The sequence below is a fragment of the Stenella coeruleoalba genome (genome assembly GCF_951394435.1).
Source record: "Stenella coeruleoalba genome assembly, chromosome: 17".
NCBI lineage: Eukaryota > Metazoa > Chordata > Mammalia > Artiodactyla > Delphinidae > Stenella > Stenella coeruleoalba.
In genome coordinates, this window is record NC_137163.1 from 78,871,464 (window position 1) to 78,898,023 (window position 26,560).

The 26,560-nt window shown below is 43.1% G+C and overlaps 1 protein-coding gene across 8 annotated transcripts in view; it reads right to left on the reverse strand.

Moving 5' to 3' along the window:
- SNTG1 (syntrophin gamma 1) overlaps positions 1–26,560 on the reverse strand; it is a 462,794-nt gene that overhangs the window by 40,380 nt on the left and 395,854 nt on the right. For all 8 annotated transcript variants that reach the window (XM_079902226.1, XM_079902222.1, XM_079902224.1 and 5 more), the window contains 2 exons: positions 15,804–15,920; positions 14,507–14,578 (listed from right to left, as the gene is read on the reverse strand). In XM_079902226.1, coding sequence (XP_079758352.1) covers positions 14,507–14,578; positions 15,804–15,920 — 189 coding nt within the window. The remainder of the gene's footprint in view (positions 1–14,506; positions 14,579–15,803; positions 15,921–26,560) is intronic.

Sequence of the window (26,560 nt, forward strand, 5' to 3'; positions counted from 1 at the left end):
AGAGTCTGTCATACAGAGTGAAGTAAGTCAGAAAGAGAAAAACAAATATAAATACGCAGATGTAGAGAACGGACCTGAGGACACAGGGAGGGGGAAGGGTAAGCTGGGGCGAAGTGAGAGAGTGGCAGGGACATATATACACTACCAAATGTAAAGTCGAACACTAGTGGGAAGCAGCCGCATAGCACAGGGAGATCTGCTTGGTGCTTTGTGGCCACATAGAGGGGTGGGAGGGAGACGCAAGAGGGAAGGGATATAGGGATATAGGTATACGTATAGCTGATTCACTTTGTTATAAAGCAGAAACTAACACACCATTGTAAAGCAATTATACTCCAATAAAGATGTTAAAAAATATATACCTGCCATTCACAATTTTTTTTTTACTGTTGGCATTAGAACACATGTTCTACTATTAGAATTCTTAGTTTCAGAAATCTATGGGGGGGAGTGGCTTAGAAAAGTGAGTTTGGAATGCATTCCGCCAGGACCCTAGGAGAGTGATAGTTTAAGAGAATAACTTTCTCCCAAGCAGTGTCCCATCTGGCATGGAATTTACCTGATTCACACACAACTACACTAATCTCTGAGCAAAGCCAAGGCTGTTTGTCCAGCGCTCTAGGCGGGGGCTGTGGGATATACTGACCCAGCTGAGGCCCTGTACTCTAACCCACTCTCTGTCACAGCCTTGATAAGGATCCCCGTGTTTCAGTCTATCCACACAGCCTGGCTTATGCTCCTTCACTAGCTTAATATGTGCTAGATTTAGCTTTTGACAGGAAAGAGAAAGGAAAACCCTACGTAAAAAAAAGAAGAGTTTCAGTAAAGCCAACCAGGCCATGTGGAAAAATGTTGTGTACCTTCAAAGGGAAAAGTGCTTTCTTATATGGTAATGCGTTTAAAAAGTATATGGCATATAAACAAAATACAATTATTAAAAGAAACTTTTACCCTTGTATCTGCTTTGCATTTTTGACTTCTTATTTAATATCCTTTAATCAGTTTTCATTATTGATTGATATCAGCATTTTCCCAAAGACATTATTATTGAAACAAATAGAAGCGTCACTACGATAAATTAGCACAACTAGCACCAGAAAACAAACCAACCAGAGACACATAAAACAATAACATTAATTTCTTACAATAGTATTCAGGGTTGACTTTCCATATCGCCTATGGAGATGAATGGTTTTAGTTAATAGTTACGAGATTCATCTTTCAGATTTCAATCCTAATATTCTAGTTCTGAGGATAATTACATCATACTAAAAAAAAAATCCTCAAATCCATGCTTTGAAATCCAAAGACCCGACGGCTTTTAGGAGAACAGGCTGTCCAGTGTGGGGGGTCTGAGAAATGTACTAGTTGTTCCTACAGATGTGGACATTAAGGGTCAGTAGGAATTGTGGCTGGTCATTTGGTCCTGCCTTTAAGAAATAATCCAAACAGTGGCACCTGTAAGTATTTCCAAAGAATGAAACTCTAATTCTCAGCCTTTAATACTTGGTATGTGAAGACTGTTCTTCAATCTCCTAATTTTCCTTTCCTGAAAACAGGAGCCCTCACACTGCAGCGTACACTAATTTATTCTTAATCTCTCTTCAGATGCGATTGAAAACAAGTGGTCACCACTTCTTAAAAAGTAACCTTTTGTATCCTTGAGGACAATTATCAAGCCACCTTTCGGCTTTCTCTTTATGAAACCAAGTGAAGCGAACTATTTTACCTTTCCTCAGGGGTACCGTGCCTTAGCTATTTAATGACCTTAGTAGCTCTCCCCTGAAACTTACCAACTTTTTCCTAATCCCTCGAGTAGTAACAGATGCCAGCTAGCCAGGATGGACTCGTCCGGATCTGACTAGCATGAGACATAAAGGGGGTTCCTTGTGTCACCTAAAATCACACCTCTGATTATGTACCCCAGGATCCTGTTTGAGAGCCGTGTCTGTGGAGATTTAAAAAGTGAAGATAATTGTGAGAAGTGGTATCTGGCCAGCAAGCCTCTCATAAAATGTGTTCAATTAATCCTGCACATTTAGTCAGATGAAGGGGAGGTCTGGGGGCCAAAGTGCCCAATTAGTACTCATGATATAGATGGTATCATCTCTGGCCTGGCTCCTGGGTCATTTGCTAAAGAACAACTCAGGATAAAACTGAATGCTGTTTACATCCAGGACCATTAGATGCTGTCTTTTCGTCTCTTTTTTCTAGTGATACTTCTTTTTAAACAAGTAATAATAACTTTCAACTGTGGAAACATTTTCGGGTGGCGTTCCAGATTGCACATACCCCCTGCAACCTCAGAAAGTATTTTATCTTGGCCCAGTCCAGTGCCCATGGTGGGTGCTCAGCTGATGTTCACCCAGGAAAGTTCTGCACGCCTGCTGTGTGCCAAGCACTGCTGTGGTGTGCAGTCCAAGCACTGAGCACCTCTGTCTCACGGAGACTTGTTTTGAGCGGGGATGAGACAAATCAGAGCGCAAACAAGGAAATGCTTATTCCTAACAGGTCAGATGTCGGGAAAGCCTGTTAGCGCTTTGCGGGGTGCCAGCCCCAGGGGCCGTGCCATTTATACAGAATGATAAGAAAGGGCTCTTCAAGGAGGTGACATTTGAGGGCAGGCATGAAGGGAGAGAGTAAACTAGTATTTGGGATATCTGGGACGGCTGCCGTGAGCCAGCGCAGGACGGAGGAAGTGGGGCGGGCGGCGGGTGGCTGTGCAGAGGGTGGTGGTCCGGGCCGCGGCCCTCTGCAGGTGCCTGAAAACTCTGGATCTTGCTTCGCTTCGAACTGAACGCTAACGGGGGCAAGTTTTAAGGCAGGAAGATGCGTGAGAAATGGTAAGACTAACGCGGGGAGGCGCGAGGGTGCTGGCGTCGTGGAGACGGGTGGGATGCATCTGCTGAGGTGCCAGGTGTGACAGACAGACTGGAGGTCGGTGCCTGAGTTCTTGGACGTGAATGGCGGGTGGGTCAGGCCGCCGGCGAGGGGGTGTCTGGAGCGGCGGCACGTCCCCTGGGAGATGTGGGTCAGACGCCCACATGGAGCGTCCAGCTGGCAATAAAGACATGAGGTGAGTTGCAGGGCAGAGCTCTGAACAGGTTCATAATTATTGGTGTACAAATGGCATCGAAAGCAATGCGATTGGCAATTGATTGGGAAGAAAGTGAGGTTCCATGAAGGAACGTTAGCTGTATTGGATCCTTCTGAGTCACTTTGGGTACTCGCCCATTTTTCTACCTAGTAGTACAACCATCAAAACATATTTCAAGGGCTTCCCTGGTGGCGCAGTGGTTGAGAGTCCACCTGCCGATGCAGGGGACATGGGTTCGTGCCCCGGTCCGGGAGGATCCCACATGCCGCAGAGCGGCTGGGCCCGTGAGCCATGGCCGCTGAGCCTGCGCGTCCGGAGCCTGTGCTCCGCGACGGGAGAGGCCACACCAGTGAGAGGCCCGCGTACCGCAAAAAAAAAAAAAAAAACCCAACATATTTCAAGAATAAGTTTCCTTTCATGCATACAAAAATAAGAGTATTGTCATTTTTACACATTTCTGTTGAATAGAAAATAGGTTATGTGGTATACATAAGTACATATAACAATGAATAATTTAAAACTATATAAAATGCCGCAACATACACACATATATACACTAAGGAAATATGCTTTAATATACATGACATTGCTGGAAAATCGACATTATAAAAATCATGGAGCACGGTACAACTCAGAGCCATCACTTATGGCTGGAATGAAAATACCCCTCTCTCCTTCTGTATGTAATTCTTTTCCATGACTGACTTTTAAAAACCTATATGCTTTATAATGTTCACTGACTCACTTTATGTTCCTACACAAATAAAATACAATCACAGGACGTTTATAACTCTGATTTTACATAAATACAAAGCATACAGGTACTCTTCTGTCCAAAATAAGTTTAATTTCTGCAATCAAATTTGATGAAATCTTAGTTTACGCGTTACAAGTGATCTATTATACAGCATGTATTGTATTAGCTCCCAAATTATCAGATCAATTAATAAATACATTCTGTGTCAATTTCTCTCTTGTTTAGATGGCTAGCTATGACTTCTGTGTATTTGAAAGCACTTCCCCGGAAAAACAGCAGTATAGGGGAGAAGGTACACCAAACAGAATGACGCTTAAATATGTGTTGAATTGTATCATACTGTGTGTGCATGTCCTGTCCTTAGGGTCCTTTGGACGGAAACCCAGTGCAGATGGGAGGTCTCTCCACTGCAGGGCATCTGCTGTCAGGGGGACCAAGTCGGGCGGAGCTGTGAGCACGCGCCTTCAGTCTCCCTGCTGTGTTGCAGCCTTTGCTTCCGTGTGACCAGGGCCCGGGGTGCTGCCCGTGAGGACCAGAGGTCAAACGGAAGGCTGGTGAACAAAGGGAGACAAGCCCGAGAGGCGGGCTGGGGGGCGTGGGCAGAAGTGGTGGACAGAGCGACTGCCGTCCTCTGCCCGTGTCCCCCTCTGCCGCTCTCCCTCACCTTCCAGTGCTCGTGGGCCTCAAGCCTTGCCCAGCAGAGAGGGGCTGGCTCTGGAGCCTCATAAGGGCAACACCTCACAGTCTGGTGAGGAAACTGAGTCTCTTTGCAGTGCTTGGAACACAATCACGTAATTTTACACCGTGTGTTCACCAACCTTCGTTCACCAGCTTTTTGTCCCCAAGTCAAGAAGCCCAAGCCCATTAAGATCTGGTTATACCAGGATCCCTGACATGATGTGTAAATTCTATGTGAGCACATCAGGAGAAGACTGTTGGGTTCATAGTGCTTGAATCGGTAGATTAAGCAAGTCTTTTTTTTTTTTAATTTATTTAATTTATTTATCTATTTTTGGCTGCGTTCCGTCTTCGTTGCTGCGCTTGGGCTTTCTCTACTTGCGGCGAGCGGGGGCTACTCTTCATTGCGGTGTGCGGGCTTCTCACTGTGGTGGCTTCTCTTGTTGCTGAGCACGGGCTCTAGGCACGTGGGCTTCAGTAGTTGTGGCTTGCGGGCTCAGTAGTTGTGGCTTGTGGGCTCTAGAGCGCAGGCTCGGTAGTTGTGGTGCACAGGCTTAGTGGCTTGGCGGCGTGTGGGATCTTCCTGGACCAGGGCTCGAACCCGTGTCCCCTGCATTGGCAGGCAGATTCTTAACCACTGTGCCACCAGGGAAGCCCCAGAATAAGCAAGTCTTTAAGATGAAATTGCCTGTTACACAAGCACCCCTTCTGCAGAAGCGGCGTGCACGCCTGCCCCCTCCTCCCTCTGGCGCACAGCTAAGCAGGTGGATGCGTGAGTTGTAGGAATTTCAATGATGGAGACAATTATATGCTCAAAGAAAGTCCCCTAATGGAGGGCAGTGGAGAAAGAGAAGCACCAGGGGTCAACCAGCCAGGCTTGTGTTCCCACCTCTGCTGCTGGCTGTGCAGCAAGAGGTCCCGGGAATGACTCCTCAGAGGCTCCCACGGCCAGGACGGAGGCGTCCGTGCGTGGCTTCCACTTGGGACGTGGTACCAGAAAGATCTGCCATTGAATGACAGCCTTGTCTCTGGTCTCTGGGGCCTGAGTTCTCTTTCTGTGATGTGTGTGGTTGTCACAGAGCTGATGTCACACCAGGGAAAGGTGACCTTGAAGAGTCACAGTGATCTCATCCCAGAGACGTGAGTCCAGTCACTTCATTTCCAGCACTTGCTCGAAAGACTGTCCTCTGATTCCAGGGATGGAAGGGACACATCATTCAATAGTTATTTGGACTAAGGAAAAACACATCTAGCCCTTTACATTTGCCAGAAGGTCGTATCATTCACAAAATGGGATAAAAGTAGAGGAACCACCTTGGAGGACATGACCGATGCCACTTTAGGGTGACACACATTTCAAGAGCAATTCAGAGACAGAAATCCCTAACATTTATCCAGCGCTTATGAAGTACCCTTTCTTAGCTTACTTCTTCAAACCAACAACCCAGAAGGTAGCTATAATTATAATTCCTGACATAATGGTGAGAATTCTGAAATAAAGATAGCTAAGTAATTTATCAGAGATTTACCAGAAGTCGAGCCCAGGCAACCTGCTGCTGATTCCTACTGTACACACGCCTGCTCTTTCCCTCAACCAGCTAACCTGGTAATCACGTTAGTATGGTATTTAGAAACTGAACAGAAACATGTGGTACGTGACGGATGGTTGAAGTACAAACACACTTTAGGGAAACAAAGAAGAAAGTGGTAAAATTATCTAATGGGATAAGAGTAACCATAAATCTATTGCTAAGAATTGTCTTAGTTCCTATTAAGTACATTTGCTCTTCCAAACGAACAATGATACAGGAAGAGAATAACTACAGTAACTCTAAAGCAAAACTGAACTTTATTCCATGTTTTGATAAAACAAAAATATATCAAAAGGCTAGCTATTACTTCCAAAACATCATAACGAATATTTCCAAATCAGAAAACTACACACACACACACACACACACACACACACACACACACACACACACACCTCTGTAACTACAGCTATGTATATCCTCGGAAAAGAAAACATCTCACAGGAGTGCATTATTTTCCTCTCAATGATATTTTGTTGGCCACGACAAATTGAAACTCGATGAAGAATTTTCTCAATACATAGTTTTTTTTTAATTAGGAACATTGTTGATTTTGACAAGATCCAACTGATTGATAGATGTAATCCCAAATGTAGAATTTAACGTTCTAATTTTGTTATTTAGAAAAATACGTTAATTGAAAATATTTTGGATATTTCAGAGCCAGAGAGACTCTTTTCCTTACAGATGAAATAGAACAATTTTAAAGCTGCCAAACTGAAAGCGGAAGAAACAAGTAATGAAATCTAATCACATAAGTTAAATTTAATCAATGAGGTTCGTGCATGTATTAAACAACGAGAAAACCTAACCCGCTCCAAAGTCCATCTCTAACAGTGTGTCTCGACACACTCAGGGTAACCATGACAGGCTGGCAGGACGGAGCAGCAAGGTTCCAGAAAGTGGGATCCTCATGTGCAACTTCTACACAGCACTCGAGTAGTTGTCACCTAGGGTTCCTCTAATCTTCACTTTTTGGGATGGTGAGCAATGGGCCTGATCTATCCAACTCTTTAAAATATGCAAAGGATGAGTAAGACGAGGTGGGCAGTGCACAGTGTGTGCTGCCGAGCTTCTGTAAGAAACACCGTCAACCACAGAAGTTGATGGCATTCTAAAGAAACAACTAGCAAAATAACAAGAACAATACTTTTCTTGATAAAGTAATGTGTAACAGTAAAAGTATAGTTATTATTAATAAAAACGAAGTGATGTGATTGAAAACTGGTACTGCAAACTCCCTATGCCACTGCATCATTAAAAAACAAAAGGGACTTCGCTGGTGCCATGGTCGTTAAGAATCCGCCTGCCAACGCCGGGGACACGGGTTCGAGCCCTGGTCCGGGAAGATTCCACATGCCGCGGAGCAACTAAGCCCGTGTGCCACAACTACCGAGCCTGCACTCTAGAGCCCGCGAGCCACGATTACTGAGCCTGCGCGCCACAACTACTGAAGCCTGTGAGCCTAGAGCCCATGCTCTGCAACAAGAGAGGCCACCGCAGTGAGAAGCCGGCACACCGCGACAAAGACCCAATGCAGCCAAAAAGTAAAATAAAATAAATAAATAAATAAATAAGGTATTCTAGACCAGTTTGAAGGAGATTTCAACACTTTTCTTCAAGGGTCTGACATCTGGTTTCCTTCAGTTTTTTAAAAATTTTATTTATTTTTTTATACAGCAGGCTCTTATTAGTCATCCACCTTATACACATCAGGGTACACATGTCAATCCCAGTCTCCCAGTTCATCCCACCACCACCCCCCAACCACTTTCCCCCCTTGGTGTCCATACGTTTGTTCTCTACATCTGCGTCTCTATTTCTGCCCCGCAAACCAGTTCATCTGTACCATTTTTCTAGGTTCCACATATATGCATTAATATATGATATTTGTTTTTTCTCTTTCTGAGTTACTTCACTCTGTATCACAGTCTCTAGGTCCATCCACATCTCTGCAAATGACCCAGTTTCGTTCCTTTTTATGGCTGAGTAATATTCCATTGATACATGTACCACATCTTCAGTATTAAAACTGTATTTTCACTTTTAAAAACAGTAATATAAGCTTTTGGAAGGTCAAACAGTTTTAACATTTCATACAATTGGAAATTTGCAAGGCAGAAACTTTCTGTAAACAGAAATCCAAAAGTCTTAAGTCTGAAAAGATTATGGAAAAACTTAAAATAGACCTGAAGGAAGGAGTTTGAACTGAGTAGAGGATTACAAGTAATCCTCTTCTTAAGGGATGAATCCTTGAGATTGGCACCAAATTGATTTGGGCAACAAAACTAATTTCCTAGCTTTCTCCTACACAAAGTCTATGTTCTACTAACTGCCCACACAAAATTTTACTAACCAGACAATTCATATAGAGATAAGTTGTCACTTATTTTAAATACTTCAAAAATATTCAATTTATTCATATTTTATATTATATAAATTTTTATTTAGAATATTCTAGGAAGGTTTTCCTAACATAGTTATACTGTCATATTTTATTAAAATTAGTGGAGTACATTAAAATATTAAGTTTTTTTTTTTTTTTTTTTTGCGGTAAGTGGGCCTCTCACTGCTGTGGCCTCTCCCGTTGTGGAGCACAGGCTCCAGACACGCAGGCTCAGTGGACACGGCTCACGGGCCCAGCCACTCCGCGGCATGTGGGATCTTCTCGGACCGGGGCATGAACCCGCATCCCCTGTACCGGCAGGCGGACTCTCAACCAGTGTGCCAGCAGGGAAGCCTAAAATATTGAGATTTTAAAAAGCATTGCTCCCCAGTGCTTATTTTCAGAATGATAGTCAGGCTGTGCTTCTAACGCAGAATGAAGGGGAAGGGAATTCTGCAACATGAAGTTGTAATGATTCATAAATATCTTGCTCTTAGACCCACTTACATGGGTAAGGAATGCCCCCTAGACACTTAGATATCGAGAAAGAGAGAGGATTTTGGTTTATTTGGAAAGCAAGATTAAATATCTTTTGTGCATTAAGTCCTTCATGAGAAGAAGCAACTGAATCCTTTTATTAACACGTCCTTTTCCTAAGAGATATTTGTTTGTTTGAAAAAGGACCTTGAATTGCTTTGGAAGCTTCATGAAAACACTGTAAGGCTGTACTTTTTATAACTAAAAGGACAAAGAAACACTTGAGGAATCATCAGATCAGTCACAGAAATCATGTACAATTATTTAAAACATCTGACACATCAGTGTTTCGTTCACACCTGACATAGAAAATGTAATGCAAATGGTGTAACTTAAGGAAAAAATAATAATGTAAAAATGATATGGATGTGTGTGTCACTATATAAGGACAAAGGGAAATGGTGAGAACTTCCAGAAGGAAAAGAAATGATGCCTTTGAGCTTTCAAGAGTGTAAATAGGTCAATAAAACAAATCTTTAAAAATGAGATATAAGTAATTAGCACTCTGGGACTTGAAAGATGTTTCGGAAAAACAGAAATAAGTACTTTATGTAACAGTTGTGCGTTTATGGAGCCCTAACAGAAGAGTGGGTACGTGCTAGCATATTAATAAATCCAAGAACATGTTACTAAGAAAACAAAAATAAAAGATAAAATCACATTTTTATCAATGGTGATCACTGTATTGCATTAAGAAAGGAAGCAGGCTGTGAACAGGGGGCTGGGTGTTCCGGACAAAGTCACTCTTGCTTTGATCTGCCGCTGGGGCTCCAACAGCCCGAGCTCAGTCAGGGGAACCTAGGTCCTCACCGAGAGCAGCAAGGCTCCTTGAGTTTGCAGTCGGTGAAGAGACTAAAAGAATCAGGGACATTTAGTTCTATTATTGGAGGAAACAAAATTAAAACATATTTTAAGAAGCTTGGATTTTAGGAAGTGATTACACATTTTAAAGCAATACATTAAAAAATCAAGAACTGGAATCATTTTAAAATGAGGTATAAAATGTAAAACAATCAATAAACCTTCTAAGAAAAACTGTTACTTAAAAAAAGAAAAGGGCTACAAATATGTTCGGAAAATGCAGAGACACGTCTTTTTTACTAAGATGGTCTCCCTTGCAGAACCTGAAAGACAAGTGTTTCTGCAAACATCAGCACACGAGTCAACCACTTTGGATGACGTCGGTCTCCACTCCCTGCTCCCCGTGTGTCTCCTCGTGTGATGGTTGGCGGGACAATTACTATTGTAATTGCTTCCACATCATTCGGGTAGGGCCTGTCCTTCTCTCACCAGGAAGAATCTGACCACTGGACTTGAACTCCTAAGTCCAGCTGTAGGATGAGATCCTGGTCACAGGGACACGGGGGTGTCCTCCGGGGGCAGGTGACACTGGCCCAGTGACTCGTGGTTTCTCCTCATTTTAAATGTTCATTTTTGTGACTAATTTTATATTCCTACTTCTGCAATCTTTTTATTAGTGAGGCCCCCAAATTGACTAAGTGACAGGTTCCCTGACATCTGGACACCCCTGGGGATTGACATCCATACCCGAGGGCCTTTATGGTGAAGTGTGTCCAGTGTGGCCTGAGTGTGGCCTCCGTTCATTGTCTAGGCCACTGGCTTTGCCACTTTCTAGAAAATATCTGCTGACCGGCCCTCCTTCTTCCTGGTTCTGCAAAAAACAACAGAATTCTAGTTTTTGGTTTTTTCCATTTTTCTCTTATCTCCGTACTGTTTGGGTTCCCCTCCGATTGTCCAGTCCTAAGTCTGAGACACGTCGCATCTGGACACGTCAGTAGTCAGATGTGCACACTGTTGAACGCTCAGAGCTCAGGGCCGAGGTCAGGGAGCACGTGTGCATCGGGGGCGCCAGGGTGGAAATGCCAGGGTGCCCGGGGCGCAGAGGGGATGAGATCTACTGCCGGGGAGCGGTCTGCCTTAGGTAAGAGCGGGGATTGGCCGTCAGGACAGGCCTGCCGGGGGCCGCAGTAACCCAGCCGGCTGAGGACTTCGTAAGGAGGCGGTAGGGTCACCCCCGGGGAGCGCGAAGTGTGTGCTGACGTTGCGAGAAAGGAAGGCGCTTTAACCTCCGTCCTGCTGGATTAGGCCAGAGGACGGACCACGGAAACACTCCAGCGCGAGAGTGAGGCAGAATTAAAGGCGTGGTGTCTTCCTCCAGCTCCGTCCGGCTGCACTGCTCGGCAATGGTCAGAGCTGGGGCAGTCGCTCTGCAGTAAGTCAGACGGGCAAGAGCAGTGGGCGGAGACGGCCTCCGCAGCACGTGGCTGACCCGGGGGGGACGGCGACCAGAGCATCTCCTTTGTGACGTCTTCCGCCGCCCGACCCTCCCGCCCCCGGCCCCACCCGCGCCCTTCCGGGCACTGGTCCTCTCCGGCCCGGATCTCCGCCGTAGCCCTGGGACCGCCTCCTCCGCGGAGCCCGGCCCATCTCACGGTGGAGGCCGGGCGGCCGGCTCTGCCGCGGCTCGCGCTCGCCCTCCTGCCGGGCCTCTCCTTCGTCCTTCAGATAAGGTTCACAGTCCTGATTCTCGTCTTCGCACCCGAACACCAGCGCAGACCTCCGACCCAAGCACATCACCGCGGTGCTGAGCATTTTTAGCTGTGGCGAAGGACACACTCCTCGCACACCTGGGCGCGCTCACACGTGCCCTCCTGAGCCCGGGATGCCCCCTCCCCGCCGTATCACCGGACTCCTAACCCTATAACCGCAACGCGTCCTCCTCAGCCGAGTCCTTTAATGAGCGTCTACATTTCAGTCTGTTTCAGGCCTCCCTCCAAAGGACCTAAATCCCCGCATCAGCTGGGCTTTCTGTGAGCTCCGGCCCCTCTGCAGTTGTGCTGAATCCCTGGTACCCAGTGGGGCGATCGGCACATGAATGATACTCAACGAATATTTGATAAATGAATTCATAAATAAAAACGCATTCACAAACCAATGAACGAACTGCTAATCTTCACAACAACCTGTGCTTTCTTCGTCCCACTGAACAGATGAAGAGGTCGACAAGTCCACAGAGCCCGACACATCGGCAAAGGGCAACAACACATGGAAGTGAGAGTCGCCACTTACTGCCACGTGCCTTATTCTGAACCCTTGCTCTCCCCCTTGTTGCCGGGCTGGCTTTCTCATTGGCGTTTCTTTCCTATTTATCAACGCTTATACCGAGAGAGAAAGAAGCCAGAGTACAAGTTGATGGGCACAGAATTTAGACAGCCTGCCAGATTCACATCTGTAGGTCTTAACTTCACCGGCTGTGTGACCTTGAGTTATTTATTTAAACATTCTTTGCCTCTGTTTCCATATCTGTAAAATGGGAATAATAGGAACTGCCTCACAGTGGTGTAAAGATTAAATATATTATTATATAAGCACTTAGAACAATACCTGGCACTGCACAAACTTCACGTAGCACAAGAACAGAGGCATGGACGCAAGGCTCAGTGTGAAATGGGTTCTTTTCCTGCAGGCAGATCAGTGCTGGAGGAGGGCTGGCTTCCCAGGGAGCCCAGACTCCGATGGCTGGGTCTGGGGAGCGAGTTGAAGGGGCCCCTTGTGTAACTCAGTCACCCGTCCCACCACGTAACAGTCCTGTGCAGCTCGGCGAGGGGCAGGCTTCTCTCTCCAGAAAGGGGTCCCTCACATAAGGCACATTGATCTGGACCACGGAACATCTGGCCTCGGACCACTAATCACTAATCAGGAAAACCCACTCTCTTCTGACCCAAAGCTACAATGCGGAGGTATCTAAATGGCAAAACTCAGGTACTGGCCAGAAAGTACGGCCACATGATCAGATAAAATAAAACAATAAGTCATATTTTTTGAAGAATATTAACTGACATAAAAATCTCAAGTCACATTATATGAAAAAGCAGATTCAAACCAAATTCTAACTTTGCACAAATAATTTTTAAAAAGAAATAAAATAATGAGTGTTTATGTGGAGCCGGGCCTAATTCTTAGTCCCTCCTTTAAACGTGTCCTTAGAGACTGCATTATTTTTGAAAGTTCAAAATAAAGACCAGGTAGCTACTTGGAAATAATTTAAGACTAAACAACAGTATAGAAATGCAGGCTGGATTACTATTATGAAAAAGTTATATTAATGTATGGATAGGGTGTGGACAAATAAACCGTTAGGGTAGTTAATTTCTGGGTTTCTTTATCTTTTCTTTCTCTCCCTCCCTTCTTTCCTTCCTTCCTTCCCTCCTTCCTTCCTTCCTTCCTTTATCTCTTTCATTCTTTCTTTTTAATTTCACTAGTTCTTTTTTTGGTAAAAAAATAAAATCCCATTAGAAAGCTATGTCATTAGCTACTTTGGTAGTTACTTGGGAGCTGGGTGCGACCTCCTTTCCTTCAGATGCTGCCTCATCTTTTAGGAGTTGCCAGAACTGCTTTGCTGACAGTAAACTCAAGGGTATTAGAGTTTTTCCACCACCGATAGTCCCACAATAGAACCAAAACCATCCACAGCGAGGTGCAAGCAATGACCTGTTTTTATTTAGCTCTTGTGCTCTTGTGAATGTCAGCTTTAATCTAGGATTCTTCTGGACGGAAGAAAAAATTATGAACACTTTGGAGGTAATCATATTTTCTTTGTCTCCCTGCCTTCAGACACTTTTGATTCTATTCATTATGTTGTAAATGTTCCAGCATTTTCTACTCCGCTGATTCTTTAACTGGAAGAGAAGTAACTGATGTAAAACACAAGGAACTTGGTTCTCCTTGGTTACACAAACAAGGTCAACCTTAACTCGGATTTAATATCAATCTGCAGTACTTCCACCCCTACAGACCCCAGATTGGAAAGGGACGAGATTATTATTTAGGTTTTATAAATCATTCCCATTCTGATTCTTAAAAATGGCCACAAAAACTGTTTGGAATTTTACAGAATTCTCAATGACTTTCCATTGCAACAATCCTGTGTACAGCACAGAAATTTAACGGATTTACGACAATTATATATTCGTTTCCACACCCAGAGAGACAACCTAACCATGGGATTTAAACATATTTTAAACATACCTTTCTTTGCATATACCTTTATATTTTCTGTATTTTCTAATTCCAAGTCTTATCCAAATCTTTCTCTCCTGTACTTTACACAGCAAATAGGACTACGGTAATAATTGTGGTTTAAACTCAGACTATTTCCAGTTGACTTTCTACTTCATCCTCAAAGGACCCCTGACAAGCTTCCTCCTGTTTCCACTGCCCCCCCACATGGAGGAACCTCGGAATCTGCTTCAGAATTATCGAAGCCGAGCATTTCTCTTCACTCTACCTTTTCTCACACGTGTTTTTCTTTTCTTTGTCTTTACCTTGTATTTTCCTTCATATCCATGCATCACTTGTTTTCATGAACTACCTATTAGCCCAGAACCCCTCCTGGCCGAGGAAAAGCCATTAGGATCATCAGTGCTTGCTGGTCCTACCTTGAGAACCTTGCACATAATCTCATAAACTGAAAACGTTTTCTCTGCTCGGGTCCAGTCCCACGTGGTCACCTTGAAAAAATGAGAAACTAATACATCATTTGTTTTAGAAAGATGGCCCCTGCTTTTCTCTTTATTATACACTATGGTGGACACCTGGAGCTTCACACGTGCTCTAGGCCATCTCTAAGTTGTGAGGTTCTCCTCCTAGACGTCCTTGACCTTCAACAATGTTTCTGTTTCCTTTCTCCTAAGTTGCACACCATTTCTCTCCCTCTTTCAGCAGACGTTTTATATTATAAGCAACAATTTACCTTTGCTCAGTGTCTTGATGTGTTTTAAGTAGTGTGTGCATTCTCTCTACATAAACACTAAGTGTTGTTTTTTGGGGGTGGGATTCATTTTTTTATATGGGGAATATAGCCAATATTTTGGGTAACTGTAAATGGAAAATACTAAGTGTTCTATTTCACACATGTCATAGTTTTTTCTCCATTTACCACCTGTTACATGCAAAGAATACTAGATACCATATCCACGCTGGCTTTGATCTTTAAGAAAGATACAGTTTACGTCAGGAAGTCACACCATGTTCTGAACATCGTGAAACACCAAACACCACAGTGAAGCTGTTTCACTTGTTTGTGTCTGAAACACGTATTAGTCTGTCCAGTCATAAGAAATTATTCAGAGTAGGAACAATGTAAAAGGTATAAATATTTATGTTTTTTTCCCCTGTCTTCCGGGTGATTTGAACTTTGTGTAGACATAGATATTCGAAATTACAGCAAGTCTAACCTGATCCCGCCAGGACCCTCTGTGGTATTAGACCTGTAAGTGAGTGGTCTGGCTTTAATATTTATAGTCAATAAATATTCATTGAGGATCTACTGTTGTGTAAAGTACATGTTTCCAAAAGCAAGGCCTCAGGTGCAGCAGATCGCCATACATATTTAACACGAAGCCTGATGACGAGATATGGGGTGTAACAGATTATCACAAACACCATTGATTTGACTTAGACAGACCTGTGCCATATAGATAAACGTATTCAGCCTGTCATAAATGTCGACACAGAAATGCCTTCTAGGTTTTTCAAGGATTATAAAGCCAATGTTTCATGCCAGAACTTATATCTTTAGCAAGAAATTCTCAGAAGCATTTGGACTGTTTTCTATTTTTTTCTGTATCTTATTTTCGAAATATATTGGTAACATATCATTTGTTATTGTTAAGCTGATGTCACTCTGTTGTGATAATATGGGAAAAATAAGGAATGTTGAACAGAAACACTTACTGGAGGTGCCAGAAACTTGTAAAGACACGAGCCCCTCAGGGCTAGGAACGCCGGCGAGTACGCGCTGTCCTGCAGGGGACCTTGTTCCCGTGTTTCACACCAGCCCATGTAGACAATCTGCAAGGAAGCGGAACACGACCACGGGTCAAAAAAGCCGCATTGCAGGTGGCTTGTGTGGTTCTTTTGTATCTTTTGTGGTATTTTAATTTTCTCATAAAATTATCAGTTTAATTGATGCAAAAAGTATATTAACCAGATTTACCTTCAATAAACGAGTGTGAACCACTCGTAAGATTTTATGTTTCCATCAATGTTTATCAAGAAACAAACGTTACCTTCACGGAACCGACAATTACGTTGATAACTGATTTCTCAAGAGAAAGAATGAAAGCCAGAATATCATGGAACATAAACTTCAATGTATAAAATGAGAACCACCACCAGCCTAGAATTTCATATGCAGCAGAATTATTATTTTTTTCATGAATTAACAGGGCTAACCCACATTTCGGATAATGTTATGTATCTATATTTATACTGATGGATGAAGTCTGAAAGTCATAGCAACTGGGCACTGCTTTCTTTCAACTGACAAATATATTCAGAGAAGAGAAATATTTTGACTTACAGTATACCACTAGTCTAACTTTGTGTTTGCTTTCCATGGGGGAAAAACCCTCCAACAAAACACCTTCCTATTTACACGTAAGTCGTCCTCAACCTGAGAAATATTACAGGGAGGTTAATGCAGTTCAATGTTGTGTTACCATTAGCTCAGAATCACATATAAAATTATTCGGAAGCAGACTGTACATATCTATTGTGCTGTTTGTTGCCTCAGCAACAATTAGGTTGAGGTTCTTTTGCTTTAGAAAGTGTGAATGTCTTATTTTATGGTGACAATTAACATATTACATTCGGCCCTGAGTATTCAAGCGTTCCGCACTGACAGATTCAACCAGCTGCGGACTGGAAACACAGCACACAATCCGCGGTCGTCTGAATTTGCAAATTGGAACCCGCGGATGTGGGAGGGGTTTGTGGCGCTTGAGCATCTGCAGGGTTTGGTTTTGGAAACAGTCCTCTGCAGGTACCAAGGGACAGCTGTATAATCTGGATAATAAACAGCAGTTAGACAGCAAGAAGCAAAAACGTTAAATAAGCATGTTGTACTGGTCCCTGTTTGCAACATAAAGACAACTTTGTGGGTATTAATGACTATTAACACTAGACCCAGTAGACATGGTCTATCTTGCTATCATACTGTAGAGAAACAGTTGCTTTTTTTCTTTTTCCTTCAAAAGCAGATTTAATCCTCAAAGAAACACATACTGAGCAGATTATTCAAAACATTTGCTAAGATCTTTTATGACAAATATATGGAACACACTAGGTAATGAAATGGAAAAAAACATAGAAATGCTATTTTTAAACTTTGGAAACATTTTACCTGCTTTAAAATGTGATTCAAAGTTTTTCCTTGCTTTCATTTCTTTTTATTTTTTTCTTTTTTCTAAATGGGTGAGGTTATTAACCCCTTGTTTTTTTTGTTTTTTTATTTTTTTGCGGCACGTGGGCCTCTCACTGTTGTGGCCTCTCCCGTTGCAGAGCACAGGCTCCGGATGCGCAGGCTCAGCGGCCATGGCTCACGGGCCCAGCCGCTCTGTGGCACGAGGGATCCTCCCGGACCGGGGCACGAACCCGTGTCCCCTGCCTCGGCAGGTGGACTCCCAACCACTGCGCCACCAGGGAAGCCCTCATTTCTTTTTAAATTTAGTTATTCCATTACTATCTAGGTTTGCACGTTGGTCCTTAATTTTGTTCCCTTTAGCTATTTTTAACTTTATTTGAAGGAGTTCATTCACAAGTCTTTGAAGGAAATTAAGAAAACAATCTCATTCACAATAACAACAAGGGGATAAAACACTTAGGAATAAACTTAACCAAAGAGGTGAAAGACTTGTACACTGAAAATTATAAAGCATTAACGAAGGGAATTAAAGATACAGGTAAATAAAAAGACATCTGTGTTCATGAACTGGAAGAATTCGTATTTTACGATATCCATAATATCCAAAGTGACCTACCAATGCAATGCAATCCCTACCAAAATCCATACGGCTTTCTTTACAGACGTAGGAAGGCCATCCTAAAATTCACAGGGTACCACAAAAGACCCTGAACAGCCACATCAATGCTGAGTAAGAACAACCTGGAGGTATTTCATGTGCTGATTTTAAAATGTATTACAAAATAGCAATCATCAAAGGAGTAAGATACTGGCCTAAAAGCAGATGTAGACCAATGGAACAGAGTAGAAAATGCAGAAATAAACCCGTGCATACATATATGGTCCACAAATCTTTGACAAAGGTGCCAAGAACACACAATGGGGGATGGATAGTCTCTTCAGTAAATGGTGTTGGGAAAACTTAATATCCACCTGCAGAAGAATGAAATTGGACTTTTATCTTACACAGTATAAAAAATCAGTTCAAAATAAATTGGATGCTTAAATGGAAGACCTGAAACCATCACAGTTTTAAACCATTATGCATTTCTGACAGCTGGTGAGGCTTTGATCCTTCACTTCTAATATAAACTCAACCCAGTGTGTATACCTGTGCCCCGAGGCACATGGCAAGGATGTTCCTTGTAACATTATTCTTAGTCCCAGCCATGTACAAATGGCTTAAAATAAACCATGTACCCTACGATACATTCTGTAGATGAATATAGTAACAAATTGTGATATCATAAAGGAACAGTATACAGCAAGGAAAATGAGTACGTTATAGTTACACGGAACAACGGAAGTGAACCTCACAGAACACAGTGTTGAATAAAAGAAGGAGATATATAATCATATATAATCATATATATATATATATACACACACACACACATATATATAAAACCTATATCAAATATATATATATATATATGATTTGATTAAGACAAACTATAGTCGTGTTTTGGAATGCATTCTTGGTTGGAATAAAAAGTACTTCAGTAAAGATGACAAACGGTCAGAACAGTAGTTACTCTAGAAGCCTGCAAGCCAGCTGTGCATGGGGAAGAATACAGAGGGCGAGACAGAATCTAAGCTGGAACAAGCCACTTTTCTTGACCCAGACTGTGGTTACACAGGGGTTTGGCTTTTGGATAATCAAGCGGTACATCTATGTTTTATGAACTTTCTATACATGTATTATAGTTTATAAAATCCCATTTTTAAAATAGCACACACTGTGTATTATTAATAATGGTTTTATAACAAACTCATATTAAAAATTATAGAGTTTTGTGAGTTTTATAGGAAGAAAGTGTTCCAACGAATGACAGGGTTAAATCGCCCTGTCATTCTGGGGCCATTGCAATGATATAAAATTTTAGTTATGAATTATATCAACTTAATCATTATATTATTTCTCAATTAAGTCAGTCTTTCATTTTAATTCAATTTGATAAAACTTACAGTTTCTCTGTGTTTATGACTTCTCTGCATTGGCAAGAGGAAAAAAGAGATTAAAGTGGTCTACATAGTCATGAGAAGGAAACATTTGAGCTTCCTAAGACTGAACTTTGAGTTTGCTGTCTCTTCCCACATCTATAATTTGCTGGAAGCTGAAATATTAAGGATGATATATTGATATTTTTCAAGAATTATCATTAAATACAATTTTATTAGTTTGAACTGAGTGTAGCTTGGAGGAATGAGCTCAGGATGTAACTAATAAAAATGGGATTATCGGATCTGCAAGGGATATTTCTTCATGCTTGTTCTCCAGGCCAAAGATCGACCTGATCACTTTCTATGCCAAGGAAAAGGGTTGTTCTCAGTTCTACAGAAAGACCAAAAGGCACCTGCTGTTCCTCATCATTACCTTGACTCCTGCGAAATGATCATATTGTTGAGGAGACATAACGCATTTTCAGAAAGTTCATCCTACACTTGTCACAGCAAATGATAACTCTAAAGAAAAACTGTCACTTAATCTTATTTTAAAAGAAGAAACAAATGAGCAATATAGGCATAAGGATATTTCAAACAGAATATTTTAGAAACAAGTAGAATTAAAAGAAAATAGCTTCCTATACCTATGAAATGACAAGCGAACTGCCAACCATGTATCACACACTTTTCAGATAAATATTTCGAAGACTTGCCTATTTTTTCAGCTTTATTGAGGTATAAATTGACAAATAAAAATGTAAAATAAGAACCAGGGCAAGGCAAAGGAGACATTCTACTTGAATGCACCAAAAACACTCCGTAACCAAGACAAGTAATATTTAAAAAATTCAAACTGCAAAGTGTCACCAGCAAAGCCCACTAACAATTCCCAGGAAATAAAAATAAAATCTGGGTAATAAAATAATGGTGTTATAATTTAGAGACCCATTGACGGGCCAACTTCCTCCATCTCGCAGCCGGTGTTGGGGCCAGGGTGTACTACACAGGAAGGTTAAATGTGTTCGGGTTGCGGATGATACCCAGAAAACTTCCAGTTCTGCAGAATGCACCCTAACGGCCTACCCCCAAACAAGAGGGGCACTGGAAGGGAGAATCCCTCACAGACCCCGCAGGGGGATGGAAACGGCAGATCCCGGCCACTACCCTCCAAGGCACATGGTTTGAACAGGTGGTGAATTATGGAGCCCAGAGGCTCCTAAGCGGGCGCTCTGACTGACCTCAAGGAGCCCTGGCTGACACTGGACATAGGGGGAAAGCCTGTAGAGTTCTTAGTCAACACTGATGCCACTTACTCAGTAATGAACACGAGATCAGGCACGCCCAGTCACAAGAGCTGTAAAGTAATGGGGGTATCAGGGAAGGCCTAAGATGAGCATTCACAGAGTCATTAGATACAAACTGAACAAACATACCCTTACCCATTCCTTCCTGTATGTTCCCCAAAGCCCTATACCCCTGCTAGGAAGGGATATAAAAAAGATGTAAACTAGTAAAGTGATTTAATATACACATATATTGTCAAAGAATGCTTCCCATCTAGTTAATCAACATATCCATCAACCCCCATATTTACTTATACATATATGTGTATATACACACACACACACACACACACACACACACATATATATGTTTGGTGAGGACATTTAAATTCTAATCTCTCAGCAAATTTTAGATGTACAATACTGTGTTATCAACCATAGTCACCATGTATACATTAGGTCCTCAGATCTTGTTTATCTTAAACATGAAAGTTTGCACCCTTACACCAGTCTCTCCCCGTTTCCTTCACCCCCCAGCTGCTGGAAATCATTTTCTACCCTATATTTCTAGGAGCTTGACTTTATTTTTTTTATTCCACATATAAGTGATACGGTGCATTATTTACCTTTCTCTTTTAGCATAATGCCCTCAAGCTTCATCCATGGCAGGATTCCCTTCATTTTCATGGCTAAATAATATTCCATATATATGTGTGTACATATGTATATGTGTGTGTGTGTGTATATATATATATATATATATATATATAAACTCACATCTCCTTTATCCATTCATCTATTAACAGTTTGTTTCAATATCTTGGCTATTGTAAATAACACCACAATGATATGGGCGGGAAGATATCTCTTCAAGATCCTGTTTTCATTTCCTTTGAAAATATACCCAGGTGTGGCATTGCTGGATCACATGGTAGCTCTATTTTTAGTTTTTTTGAGGAACCCCCATACTGTCTACCAGAGTGGCTGCACCCGTTTACATTCCCACCAACAGTGTAGGAGGGTTCCCTCTTCTCCACACCCTCATCAATACTTACCTCTTATCTTTTGATTTTAGCCATTATAACAAGTGTGAGGTGATATCTCACTGCACGTTTTGATTTGCATGAACTTTTTTAAGCTACTTGTGAAAACACACCCAATACATGAAGCCTGTGCTGCACAGCAACATTTTATTCTTTAAATTTTGATCATTTTATTGTACATTATTTTTTCTTGTTTGAAATAGACTTTAATTTTTAGAGCAGTTTTAGGTTCACAGCATTATTGAGTGGACGGGACAGAGACTTCCTGCAGACCTCCTGCCCTGATACCTACAGCCTCTGTGCCTCCGCCCACTATTAGCATCCCTGCACCGGACGGCACATTTGTTACAACTGCTGATCCTACGTAGACACACATTATCGTCTGAAGTCCATGGTTTACATTAAGGTTTGCTCTTGGTGTTGTACATTCTGTAGGTTTTAACAACGTGTAGGGACATGTATCTACCACTATGGTGTCGTACAGAATAATTTCACTGCCCTAAACCTCTTGTGCTCAGCCTTTTCATCCCTCCCTACTCAACCCCTAGAAACCGATGATCTTTTTACTCTCTCCATAATTTTGCTTTTTCCAGAATGGCGTATAGTTAGAAGCAAACAGTATGTAGCTTTTTCAGATTGACTTCCTTCACTTAGTGATACACATCTGAGTTTCATCCATGTCTTTCATGGCTGGATGGCTAATTTCATTTTATCACTGAGTAGCAACCCACTGTCTGGATGGAGCACAGGTTATTTATCCTTTCACCCACAGAAGACCAACTTGGTTGCTTTCAAGTTTGGGCCATCATGATAAAAGTGCTGTACACAGCAATGCACAGCTTTTTGTGTGGACACAGGTTTTCAACTAATTTAGGTAAATACCATGAAGTGTGATTGCTGAAATGTACGGTAAAAGTATACTTAGTTTTGTAAGACACAACCAGACTGTCTTCCAAAGTGGCCGCGCCATCTGCCTCCCCACCAGCAGCGGATTAGAGTTCCTGTGGCTTCACATCCTCACCAGCATTCGGTGCTGTCGGTGCTCTGGATCTGGCCATTGTAATGGGTGTGTAGTGGTATCTCGTTGTTTTAGTTTGCATTTTCCTGATGACATCTGATGGGGGCCATATTTTCATGTTTACTTGCCATCTGTACATCTTCTTTGGTAAGGTATCTATTAATGTCTTTGGCCCACTTTTAAGTTAAATTGTTTGTTTTCTTATTGTTGAATTTCAAAAGTTCTTTGTATATTTTGGATAGCAGTCCTATATCAGATACATGTTCTGCAAATATTTTCTCCCAAACTGTGGCATGTCTTCTCATCCTATTGATAGTGTCTGTTGCAGAGCAAAGGTTTTTCTTTTAATGAAGTTCAGTTTAGCAATGATTTATCTCACAGATCCTGCCTTTGGTGCTGCCTCTAAAATGTCATCACCATACCCAAGGTCATCTTGATTTTCTCCTATGTTGTCTTCTAGAGGTTTTATGGTTTTGCATTTTACATTTGGGTCTGTGATCCATTTTGAGTTAATTTTTGTGAAGGATGTAAGGTCTGTGTCTAGGTCCACTTTTTTTTGCACGTGGATGTCCAGTTGTTCCAGCACCATTTGTTGAAAAGACTTCTAGTACTGCTGACCCTTGAGCAACATGCATTGAACTGTGAAGGTCCACTTACATGTGGATTTTTTTCAATGGTAAATATTACATGACTACATGATTCTGGTTGCTTGAATCCGCACTTGTGGATCCGTGTATATGGAGGCAACTTGGCTACAGAGGGCCGACTGTAAAGCTATATGCAGATTTTCCACGGAGAGGGGGTTGGCACCCCTAATCCCATGTTGTTCAAGGTCAACTGTACTTGAAAGAGAAAAAGAAATGCAGGGTTCTTGGTGAACAGGGTATTTCCAAACACAACAGTGGTGGACAAGCTTGTTGAAGACCCATCCCACTCCCAGGAACAGCTGGAATAAAAGATGCAAAAAACCTAAAATGAGGATAAAACCATTTTAGAAGATATTTCAGTGTTATCAAGGCACAAAGACGTAAGCAGCCCAGCTCCTAGTGGAAGGAAAGCTCAGATGGGCGAGGACCCTTTTGGGGTCACTTCCCAGCTTCAGGGTCTGTCCCTTGTGAGCTGGCTCCTGGGGGCTGAAATGGGGGGTCTCAGTAGATTCAAGGTTCAAGTCACACATGTTGGATTTCAGTTCCTTCCAAGAAAAAACTCAGCAGGATACAACGTAAGAGTAAACATAAATGAGAACAGGCCAGGCCTCATAAGGACGGGAGCCTAGTTCACAAGCACTCAATCCTGACTGGGGTTAAATCGTACTTCTGATTTTATTTTGCCAGAAATAAAAGTAACACTCTCTGAAGGAAGATGTCCTCTGGAGCCTCAAGTCACATACATGACTTTTGCATGCAACGTCTACTCTATGCAATACTGAGAAACCATACAAGTAGGCAAAATTAAACAGAACTCAGAAAATCAGGAGAGAAAAGACGATAGGGGAAGCACACAGGCATAGAAGGTTCAGATTCTGGGTGTACCAGGTTCAGAGTTAAAAACATCTATACTCAGTACCCTCAAAATTTAGATGACTAGTTCAAAACTTGTATCAGATAACTGGAAATTACAAAATAATAAGACACGTACCTAGAGATAAAATTAGAAGAGCTGACACTTCAGCTCAGTATCAAGACGTGTAGAAGTTTACATAGAGCTGAAGAGAGGAACACAGAATTAAGTGAATTTAACACTGCATACGAATCAGCATGACAATCAGTTGTATTTCTATGCTTAAGGGGTAGACCATTTTTCGACCCCTTGAGTGTGTGTACGTGGGTGTACACAGCTGATTAGCAGAAGTTTAAATGTTACAACTAAGAGCAGGTGGAGTAACAGATGTTTCCCGAGGTCACAGTGATCAAAGATGGATACAGAGGCCAGAGAATAAGAATCCTTGCGGTACTCCTCCCCCTGCAGACCTTCAGAATTCATCTCAAATCCCTGAATCAGGGCTTCCCTGGTGGCGCAGCGGTTAAGAATCCGCCTGCCAATGCAGGGGACACGGGTTGGAGCCCCGGTCCGGGAAGACCCCACATGCCACGGAGCAACTGAGCTCGTGAGCCACAACTACTGAGCCCGCGTGCTGCAACTACTGAAGCCCGTGCTCCTAGAGCCCATGCTCCGCAACAAGAGAAGCCACCGCAGTGAGAAGCCCGCGCACCGCAATGAAGAGCAGCCCGCGCTCGCCGCAACTAGAGAAAGCCGGCGGGCAGCAACGAAGACCCAATGCAGCCAAATATAAATAAAATAGATAAATTTATTTTTAAAAAAATCCCTGAATCAAAGGAGCAGAGATGCGTGTCCCCCAAATCACAACCACCTCTACGATCCACAGGCCTTTATCTCAGACTGCAGCATCCAGGGCTCCTAAGAACCACGTCTGCTTCTGATCTTCTTTCCAAGAGGCTGTGACACAAGCGAGTCTGCACTGATGATGCTATGTGGCCATGGCAACCACGGCGCACCTCACTGGAGTTTTCCCTCCGCATCTTCTGAGGTGGAGCCTGGACTGGGCCCCCTGCCTTCTACTACGGGTGCCTCCTGTCTCCTCCGCCCCTTGTTCACCTGGTCAGCGACACCCTCCCAGCACCTGAGGCCATTTTGCTTAAGAAACGGGCCAGACTATGTCCCGTCACAGCCTTGACGTTATGTGGCCTCAAGGCCACCATCGCCCTGGGAGCCAGGCCGGCCCGCCCTCCCGCAGGGCAACAGCCAGGTCCTCGGACACTTCTCCCCGGGAAGACCGCTCTCCCCGGCCGCGCTGCTACGTCAGGCGCCTGCCGTCTGAGGAACGTCCCAGCAGGTGATCTTATGTTTGTGGAGGCTCTTACAAAACGTTTGCTGTGTTAATGTTCCTTTAGGAGAAATTTACAAAAATGAATTTCAAGGAGAGCTTTAAATGGAAAAGAAATAAAGTTGCAAAATGAGCTAAATGTCCCCTGAGTGGTCAGGCAGAAGCGACAAGAAATACTGCTCACCATGGGGAAGGGAACCGGCTTGATCGCGAGTTTACAGGTGAACTTTGGTCACGTTTACATCAGCTGCAAAAACCCGGCTCCTCTCCTGCCTGCAGCCGCTTCCCTGAAAACCTCTGCTGAGCCAGCGATTCTGGGGCAGCGCCGGGCCCCTCGCACGGGGACCACGGCCGGCGCTCGGGTTTGTCACCGCGAAGCGCTGGCTATAGGGGCTTCTTGCAAGACATGGAGATTAGCAGCTTGGGGCTCTGCCAGGGTGCTTTGGAGAGAAGCGATCAGGCAACGGAAAGGGACCCCAGTGCCAGCGCGAGGGAGCGGGGAGCGGCAGGGGGCCGGGGGCGCGCACAGGGCTGGGGCCTGCTTTCTGCAGACCCGTCGGTGTCACCCGAACCACTTTGCTCTCCTTAGGCCGGCTTTTCTCTGACAATTGTAAAATACATCTGGGCCACCGTGGTTCACAATTAAAGAGGAGAGCTCCCTCTCTCCCTCTCTCTCTCTCTCTCCCTCTCTCTCTCTCTCTCTCTCTCTCTCTCTCTATACATACACACATATATGTGTATAGTTCAGAATTCAAGAGGAAAACAACATGTATACATACATGAATGCATATGCACTGGTTTCCATACGTACTTGTGAATTATGTACATACGTATTTGCCAAGAGATACAGCAGACATAAAGGCACGCAAAGCTTCTGTGTAGAAAGGTACCATTTTCAGCTGGTTGTAACCTGTGCCTTTTTCCTTTCCCCACTCCAAAACTGCAGTAATTTGTTCAAGCCTCTGTCATAAACATCTGCGAAACAGCAGGGAACTGAATACACAATGCAGTAGTACAGCTTAGACTGCGCTTTGGAGGACTGAGAACTAAAACAGAAAAATGTAAAACATTTGTTATGCTATAGAGCAAGGGACTGCAAGGGAAATGAGGG